Source organism: Palaemon carinicauda, chromosome 34, assembly GCF_036898095.1.
Source record: "Palaemon carinicauda isolate YSFRI2023 chromosome 34, ASM3689809v2, whole genome shotgun sequence".
NCBI lineage: Eukaryota > Metazoa > Arthropoda > Malacostraca > Decapoda > Palaemonidae > Palaemon > Palaemon carinicauda.
The window spans coordinates 830,931-841,048 of NC_090758.1; the positions used below are offsets into that span (position 1 = coordinate 830,931).

Here is a 10,118-nt window from a genome sequence, read left to right on the forward strand (position 1 = left end):
ATCGCTAAAGATTTCTATACAGCAAATATTTCAATCAATGAAGTTAATAAACCAAATTTGGAATCTTTAATGGCAATATTTTGATATTCAAATATCCTAAATCTTCCAGACTGAATAAATTATAAATCTCACTTACCTGGCAAACACCAACGAGAAGAGACGAACTTAGAGCCACCAGTGTTATATGGGTGACAATGATTGATATATATGAAATTTGTACCCCTAGAATAGAGATAATATAGCATATTACCTTATACAATTATGTTGATATATTGGTTAATTCCTACAAAAAAATAAGTATTAGTTTATGTAACATTATATAATTAATTGTTATGGGAACAATAGATGAATATGTGATTTAGGAATTATTGAATTGACAATATATTTTATGAACATTGACTTTGAGGACATTATTGAATTTTATTTCCAAACAACGAAATTACATTAATCTATAGAGAAATTATGGATATAGATACACATGCACATACATGCGCCCACACACACACTCTTATACACACATCTATATGTGTGTGTGTCTGCGTGCATGTGTGTTTATATATACCTCATATATATATATATATATATATATATATATATATATATATATATATATATATATATATATATATATATATATATATATATATATATATATATATATATATATATATATATATATATATTATGTTTTTATATAAACAAACATATATATTGACACTCAATATCAGAGCTAGGGTAGAACTAGGACGAGAAACAATACCAAAAACTTACCATAATAAACATCTTGTAAGTGATAAGGATCATAGGCGCTGACGACGACTCTCCAGCAGTATATGGCCACTACCAATAGCGAGGAACACTGGTGTATAAGGCAGAGAAGTTAATGAAAGGTTATTCATTTGTGAAAATGAAAATGATGAATGAAAAAGGTTGAATATTTTTTTTTCCATTTAGTCTTTCTATTTGTTTTATAATTTATGAAATAGTAAAATGTAAATAATAGGTATTTGTGTATTTATGATGTATTTATATAGATGATATATTTATATATTTCATCATTACTGTTATTATTACTAGCTAAACTGTAAAAGATGATTGCTACAAGGGATGTAATTTTTCCCGGTCGATTAGACCTAGAGACCTAAGATGTTACCGTTATACATCTTTTCAACTAACTATAAACCATGTTAGAGCTTCCTGCCCCCTACAGGGAAGAATCCTACTAGACTCTGGAAAAGTCTCGAAGAGTACATATACCTATGTATGAATACCAGGCAAGCTAATATAGTGGTCTTGCCCTATATTAAGTAAAGCATAGTTGTAAAGAACCACTGCGTCAATATGAAATATCGGCCAGTTCTCCGCACAATACTTGTATTGGACAAAGGTTTATATCCGCATAGGAGGAAACTAGTAAAACCGCCATCGTCCCCTTATGGGACGGGGTCCTCCCGTTAAGGGAAAGCATAAACCAATGCAACATAGCTTGCATAAAGGAACAATTCTATTAGAATTATCCCAGATTAGGTACATAGAATGAATGCTCAATTATACCAATAAATTGACACAGGTGAAGGAGACGCAAGGTTCTCAAGAACAAGTTCATTGACAGACAATAAACAGACAGGCTAACCACAATTATATATATATATATATATATATATATATATATATATATATATATATATATATATATATATATATATATATATATATATAATATATATATATATATATATATATATATATATATATATATATATATATATATATATATATATATATATATATATATATATATATATATTATATATATATATATATATATATATATATATATATATATATATATATATATTATATATATTATATATATATATATATATATATATATATATATATATATATAATATATATATATAATATATATATATATATATATATATATACATATATATATATAATATATATATATATATATATATATATATATATATATATATATATATATATATATATATATATATATATATATATATATATATATATATATATATGAGAAGAGGATAACCCAAAACTTTAAGCATAAGTATGATAGTAAACAGAACTTGTTTATCTGAAAGAAAACACATTAAAAGCCACTTTTAAAATACCGAGTATCAAAGTCATAAAAGTCTGTATTACAAATCAATGACATTAGCGTTAGAAACGCTCGGCACACATGTCTGCACTTATGCTAGGTTCACCTTTGGAAATGGAACAGTCTACATGGGCAACTCTTTGCCCTCACTTAGTTTGTAGTACGGTATGTAACTACACACTCATCCTGGAATTAATCGTCCCAATTAAAACCACTGTTCCTCGCAGAGTTAAACAGTAGGGTTAACGACGCGACCCACTGCTACCACAGATCTCTTTAGTTCCTCTACTTGCTTCGCATAGTGGCGAAAGAACACTCTGGAAGACTTCCAGCCAGTGTATGAACGGAGATGTTCAAAATCCATACAATTAAAGAAATTTAAGGATGAGGCAACTTTCCTCGGATCGTGACCTGCGGGTGTACTGTCAGGATCCGCTCTGCGAATAAAATATGTGATTCTCGCTCTGAGTTGATTCAGAGATAAATTTGAGCCTGATGTTTCTCCCCTGAATAGTTGACCACCCTTGAAGTCTGAAGTTCTACGAAGATAGACCTTTAGGAATTCTACTGGACATAGAGATGCATCTTCTTTCAGAGGGCAGATTCTCCAGGGACCCCACCTGTTGGTGGGTAACTCATTCTTGGCGAGAAACGTAGGATCCGGAAACAGGTTCAGTTCCCTCCCCCCATCCAGGAACTGAACACGACCTGCCTCTCTCAAGAGGGCTACGATCTCACTAACCCTGGCCCCGGACGCGAGTGCAAATAGGAAAATAACTTTTTGTGTCAAATCCTTTAACGCACATTCTTCATTGCTCAACAGAGAAGCGAAATGAAGAACTTTGTCTAAAGACCATGAAATGGGCTTTGGAGGTGCTGAAGGTCTGAGCCTAGTGCAGGCTTTCGGAACTTTATTAAAGATCTCGTTACCTAGGTCGACCTGGAAGGCATATAAAATGGGTCTCATCAAAGCAGACTTACACACTGAAATCGTGTTAGCTGCCAACCCTTGACCATGGAGGTGGATGAAGAAAGATAAGCAGAAGTCTGTCGAGATCTCCTGCGGATTCTTCGCCTTGACAAAGGCCACCCATTTTTTCAAAGATGACTCATATTGCCTTCTAGTTGATTTGCACTTATATTCCTCTAGGAAGTCTATGCTGGCTTTCGAAATCCCGAAACGCTTTCTCACCGCAAGGGAGAGAAAATCATGAGCTGCAGAGTCCGGGTTTTCTGTAATGAAGCGCAGACAGTCGACTTCTGGACTCGCTGGGTCAGAACTGGATGTGGTAGCGGCACAAACTTCAGCTGTAGTTCCAACGCCAAGGGGAACCACATGCTGTTCGGCCACTTGTGGGCCACTATTGCCGCTACCCCCTTGAAGGATCTCAGGTTGTTGAGGACTCTCAACAGAAGGTTGTGAGGGGGAAACAGATAAATCCTGGACCATCTCTTCCAGTCGAGGGACATCGCGTCCACTGCTTCCGCTAAGGGGTCCTCGTACGGGGACACGTACAGGGGCAACTTCTTGTTGTCTTTCGTCGCAAAGAGGTCTATCTGCAGTTCTGGGACTTGATTCAGAATAAAGGAGAATGATCCTGCGTCTAAGGACCATTCCGACTCTATCGGTGTGAACCTGGATAGAGCGTCCGCTGTCACGTTGCGGACTCCTTGAAGGTGAACTGCCGACAGGTACCACTTCATCTTTTCCGCCAATCGGAAAATGGCCAACATCACCTGGTTGAGAGGTGGTGACCTCGACCCTTGTCGATTCAAGCATCTTACAACTACCTCGCTGTCCATCACCAATCTTATGTGGATCGAGTGACGCGGGGAGACTTTCTTTAAGGTAAAGAGCACTGCCATAGCTTCTAGAAAGTTTATGTGAAAGGTCCTGAATAGCTTGGACCAAGTCCCCTGGACTTTTTTCCGATGAGACTGACCTCCCCATCCTTCCTTTGAGGCGTCTGAGTGAATCGTCATCGACGGGGGAGGTGGCTGAAGAAGAACCGACTTCTTTAGATGTCTGGCTTGGGACCAAGGCCTGAGAAGAGTACGTAGCCGAGGCGGCACTGGTCTTCTCAGATCTCTTCGCGCGTTTGATGCATACCTTCTCCAAACTCCGGTTGCATCCTTTAGCTGTGCTCTTAGCACTGGGTCTGTCACCGAAGCAAACTGGAGAGAGCCTAGTACCCTCTCCTGTTCGCGTCTTGATATCCTTTCGGAATCTAGAAGTCTCTTGACAGAACCCGCTATCTCCTTCCTTTTCTTCGCCGGGATGGAGAAACGGTGTGACAAAAGGTCCCAGTGGATTCCCAGCCACTGGAACTTTTGAGATGGAGAAAGTCGAGACTTTTTTCTGTTGATCTTGAAGCCTAGGTAATCTAGGAACTGGATCACTGGAAGCTTGCAAGCATTCTGTCTCGGATGCTGCCCACATCAGCAAGTCGTCCAGGTAGGCTACTACCTGAATTCCCTTTAGGCGTAATTGTTTGAGAGCTGCGCTCGCAAGCTTCGTGAAAATCCTTGGGGCTATGTTTAGCCCGAATGGCATGGCTCTGAAGGCGTATAGTCTCCGTTGTAGCCTGAACCCTAGGTAGGGTGAGAGTCGACGGCTGATTGGAATGTGCCAGTAGGCGTCTGACAAGTGTATAGAGATTGAGTATGCCCTCTTGGGCAGTAAGGTCCTTATGTGTTGCAGTTTTAGCATTTTGAATTTGCAATACACTATGAACTTGTTGAGTGGCGACAAGTCCAGAATGACTCTGAGCTTTTCCGAGTCTTTCTTGGGAACACAAAACAGCCTCCCTTGGAATTTGATGGACTTCACCTTTCGGATCACCTTTTTCTCCAACAGTTCTTGAACGTACTCCTCCAGAACGGGGGTGGAGTGTTGGAAAAACCGAAGGCACGGTGGTGGAGTGCTGTACCAGCTCCAGCCCAGTCCATTCTTGAGTAGGCTGTGGGCCCAGGGATCGAAGGTCCATTGATCCCAAAATTTCCGCAGTCTCCCTCCTACCGGTATCATTTCACTTGGACTGCCGTCCTGAGGTCTTGCCTCCCTGACCACGACCACCCCTGAATCCCCTTCCCCTTGAGGGGCGCCTAGATGAGCCTCTGGCTGCTCCTCTAGGCTTTGCTCGAAAGGAAGAAGACTGTCCTTCGAACGTTGGTGTGAATGCCGTGGACTGACTCGGCACAGCCTGGGGTACCCACTGAAAAGTGGTCGGGGTTTGTGCCACCATCTGGGGCACTGGAGGCAATGGCAATTGCAGTTGCTTTTGCTGTCTAGAGGGCTTGGCTGGCCGAGACGGTAGCTTAGTCCTCATATTCTTCCTCTTTGGTTGAGTACCTTCATCTGGGGAAGACTTTCTTTTGATAGCCCGGCCCCACTTCTGGAGAAGGTTTTTATTCTCCACGGCGGCCTTATCAACAACTTCTTTGACCACATCGGTAGGGAAAAGGTCTTTTCCCCAAATGTTGGAGGAGATTAATTTCCTTGGCTCGTGCCTCACCGTAGCCCCGGTGGACACGAACTCCCTACAAGCTCTCCTCGCCTTGACGAAGCCATAAAGGTCCTTCGTCACCGTGGCCAGGTGAGTCTTAGCCACCACCATGAACATTTCATGGACCTTGGGATCACTTGCCATCATCTCAAGAGTAGTCTGAAGAGACATTGAGGCAGCCAGTCTTTCTTTTGTCTCGAACTCTCTTCGCAAAAGAAAGTCAGACAGCTTGGGGAGGTCCTCGCCGAATTGCCGTCCGGCAATATCAGCCTCCAACTTTCCCACTGAGAACGTCAGATGGACGTCCTTCCAGTCTTTGTGGTCCATAGGCAGGGCCAGCGACAAGGGTTTACACTCCTCCAGGGAGGGGCAAGGCTTGCCGGCCTCGACTGCTTTTAGGACAGCCGCAAACCCTTTCTGTAAAAAGGGGAAGGCTCTAGCAGGAGAGAACACAAAGGAAGGGAGCTTCTTGCTCAATGCAGCTACCTTCGAGTTAGAGAAGCCCCTCTCCTTCATCGAGGATGAAAGTAGAGCTTGAGCCTTAGCATGGTCCATCACTATGACCTCCTTCGTCTCTGTCTCCTCCCTTGAAGCTGGTTCCTTTCTCAGCCGGACATAACAGTCCGGATATGATGCCTTGCTGGGCCAGAATTCCACCTCCTCTAGGGGAACTGAGCCCAGCTTATCCGAGATGACGATCTTCCCAGTCGTCATCGGCATGTGCTCAGCATACCTCCATGGGTTAGCATCTGAGCACAAGGGAAGGTCTTTCACATTGAGCCTTTTCTGGGGCCCATGTGATTCTGCAAGGCACTGCATCCACAGTTCCATAGCAGCCGCCTTCTCCTGATTCTCCTTCTGCTTTTGTTGGATCATTCCAACAATTGAAGAGAGGGCCTGTCCCAGCTCTACTGGGAGACTGGCCGATGTAGAGGGAATAGGCTCCGGAATCTGAACCGGAGTAGCCGACACCTCGTCGACCTCTTCCTCTACGACGTCCGGGGCTTTAACTTCATCCTGGCCTTCTGCCAGGAGGTCTTCTTCCAAACGCTCGTCCACGTCAGACATCCTGTCATCTAACTGGATGTCTTGCATCGCGACCGCGACTTCAGCATCCACCTGGATCTGACCTTGGGGGATCTCCTCTTGAGGCTGGGGAATCACTGCATCAGCTGATGCCTTAGGGAAAAGATACGCCCTCATCTTCTCACTTGGAAGATAAGGGCCAGAGGTGTTCTTTTGGAAGCCCCTTACCCAGGTACGAAGCTTCTCCCTTGCTATATCCCTTGATTCCGCCGTCCTGGGGGAATCAAAGGCCTCAGTAATCAGGTTAGTGCACACAGTACATACCTGAGGGTCCCAATACTGGAGATCATCCTTGGACACAGCGCATGCTGCGTGTCTCCTACAAAACTCATGTCCGCAGAGGTTCTTGCTGCGGACGTTGCAGAAAACATTTCCGCACTTCGGAGGGTCCTCCTGTAAAGAGAAGAAATTTCCATGAGTATCAAGTGAACTATGTATCACTGGATATGTATAGTATAGCATAACAATTCATAAAGGAAAGACACACACTTGTGTTTCCCTCACAACCCATTGTTGCAGCCTTCCGGATAATAAAATCAAATGGTTAATCTCTTCTAGAGTAACCAATGCAAGGTTTCCAGAGGAAACAGGTGAAGCTCACACCTAAGCAATGATTTTAAAATCCTGGATAATAGACAGGAAAGAACTCACTTTCCTATCTGTAGGGCAACAGCAAAGGAATGTGCAAGAAAACACAAAAGTGTTAGAACACACAATGCTGTACCAAAACCCATACCATAGTTTTCTTCTTACTGTATATGTTATACTGAAGAATACTAGTACAGTATAGGAGGATACGTGCCGGCCGGCAACACACCATAACTAGCTTTAAAGTATACTACTTAACAGCTATAAGGCGGCAGAACTCTGGTTCAAATGAATGTGCCGGCCGGCAGCAACTGCCGGCCGGCAACAGCCAATGTCGGCCGGCAATGGCTGCCGGCCGGCAATGGCTGCCGGCCGGCAACTACACAAGGTAGTACCCAGCTGCCGGCCGGCAACTACACAAGGTAGTACCCAGCTGCCGGCCCCACTCTTGGTGACCGGCAGACAATGGCTGACATTAGCCGGCCGGCAAAGGTACAGGACCGATGCCAGCCGGCAGCAAAAGAACCAGAGGACTACACCCGCCCGGCTGCCGGCCTTATAGGCCGGCAGCCGGGTCGGGTACAGCACTAGAAGAAAAATAGAATGGATGCCGGGATAAGAGTGTACTCTACCTCCAAGCCCGGCAATCAGAAAGAGTGCATATAAGGAAGGGGAGAATCTAATTCAGGCTTCCTGACCAATGCCGTCTGGCTCTACAGGCAGGCATGGATGAGGGACCAAGGGATGTCCGGGCAGCACTCAAAATATAAGACATTTGCCGGCCGGCAGCTCTGCCGGCCGGCAAGGGGCTGAGTCAATTCCTCATCCTAACCTATTCTAGGTCCAGATGTAGAACGACGTACAGTACTGTAATGGCTAAGCCATTATGGAGATAGAGGGGGAAGGGACAAAAGAGGGTCCTACCAACCTTGCTTTAGTGACGGATCACCCGCAGCCAAGAAACTTATCTTAGCCTAAGGGAGATCCAAGGGGGAGGCCAGCAATACTTGCCAGCTCCCAGAGCACCAAAGCAAGGAAGGTGTTGCTACTCCCAGGGAAAGAAACTTATCCTCCCCCGAGAACAGCAACAAGGACTAGTCTGGTAGATCACAAAAGAAGGAATCATATCCACAGAAACCTTCGGTAGTGACCTAAGGAAGCTAAGCCACCTTTGTCTGTGTCAGGCCAGCGAGGGAGACGCTACCCCAAGCCAGACAAACACAGACTCAGACTAAAAAACTCTGTTGTTCTGTCCCACTTTGAACCAGACTTACTGGAACAGGAAGGTACAGTAACACCCCAGTATAGATTTATTAATTCGGAAAAAACCACTTAGAGATAAGCCCAAGGCTTAAACAGAGGGAAAGGGATTGCAGACCTTCTCCGAAGAAAAGAAAGCAACCGGGGAGTATGAGAAAGTATACTAAGGCTCCATAAGCAACTTAGCCTAGGCACCAAGAGAATCGATTACCTAAATCACCGAAACTCACTCGTATACTATCTTGGAAATATTCCACACAATCTTAAATGTATAAAACATAGCCTAAAGCTTCAATAAAATTTTAATACACTCGGAAAAACCAAAATCATGCATGAAGTACTAGGACCAAAAGACTAGGCTACATGGCCTAGCGTAGGCCAGAATGGCGAATACTTCGCCAAAATAATACTAAGCACGAAAGGAAATCCTATGTAATGCTAAGTAGCTAAAATTTATTAAAGCAAAACAACCGGGAATGTCGCTCTGACTAACTAAACTTATACCTAGCGAGCGACAGCATTCATGACGCCTCCGGTAGGCTACGGCTCTTGTAACAAAGATTAATCCTATTAATCACTCAAAAATTTACCAAGAGCCTACATTTATACATAAAAGACATGGTACTCAACTTATCAGAGGCCGACGAAGACGGAGAAGCCATGAAAAGCAGAATAAATCCAAGATTTGCGAGAAACACAGGAAAAAACACCGAGTTGTTAAGCTACGCAAAAAGGAATACAGATGGCGCCAGGATTGGCGCCAGGCACGCTTACGAATCGGGAGATAGGGAGCCTTGGGAGCGGCTCCCCCTTTTTCTTTCCCGAATTCGTTTCTTGCCAATTGCCCCCTGCGAGACGAAATCTCTGTTCGGGATGCAGATTGCCATGTGGCGTGTCAAGAATACGTCCTCTGATATGTCGTGATATCCCTTTCATGAGGGATATTCGCTCCAGGAGTTAGAATTCTGGTACCTTAAGGTAAATTCTCTGGGAATATCGCCGTAGTTGTAATATACCCTAGGAAGCTACCCTATAGGAACTTCCATCAGGACGACATGGCTTGAGCCCAAAAAAAAAAAATATATATATATATATATAGATATATATATATATATATATATATATATATATATATATATATATATATATATATATATATATATATATATATATATATATATATATATATATGTATATATATATATATATATATATAGATATATATATATATATATATATATATATATATATATATATATATATATATATATATATATATATATATATATATATATATATATATATGTATATATATATATATATATTTATATATATATATATATATATATATATATATATATATATATATATATATATATATATACATATATATATATATATATATATATATATATATATATATATATATATATATATATATATATATATCTATATATATATATATATATATATATATATATATATATATATATATATATATATATATATATATATATATATATATATATACACACACA

General features: G+C 41.7%; 1 protein-coding gene across 1 annotated transcript in view; it reads right to left on the bottom strand.

Moving 5' to 3' along the window:
* LOC137626554 (uncharacterized) overlaps positions 1 to 10,118 on the bottom strand; it is a 127,431-nt gene that overhangs the window by 4,157 nt on the left and 113,156 nt on the right. Inside the window, exons 3-4 of the mRNA XM_068357599.1 lie at positions 772 to 859; positions 137 to 222 (exon numbers count right to left, since the gene is read on the bottom strand). Coding sequence (XP_068213700.1) covers positions 137 to 222; positions 772 to 859 — 174 coding nt within the window. The remainder of the gene's footprint in view (positions 1 to 136; positions 223 to 771; positions 860 to 10,118) is intronic.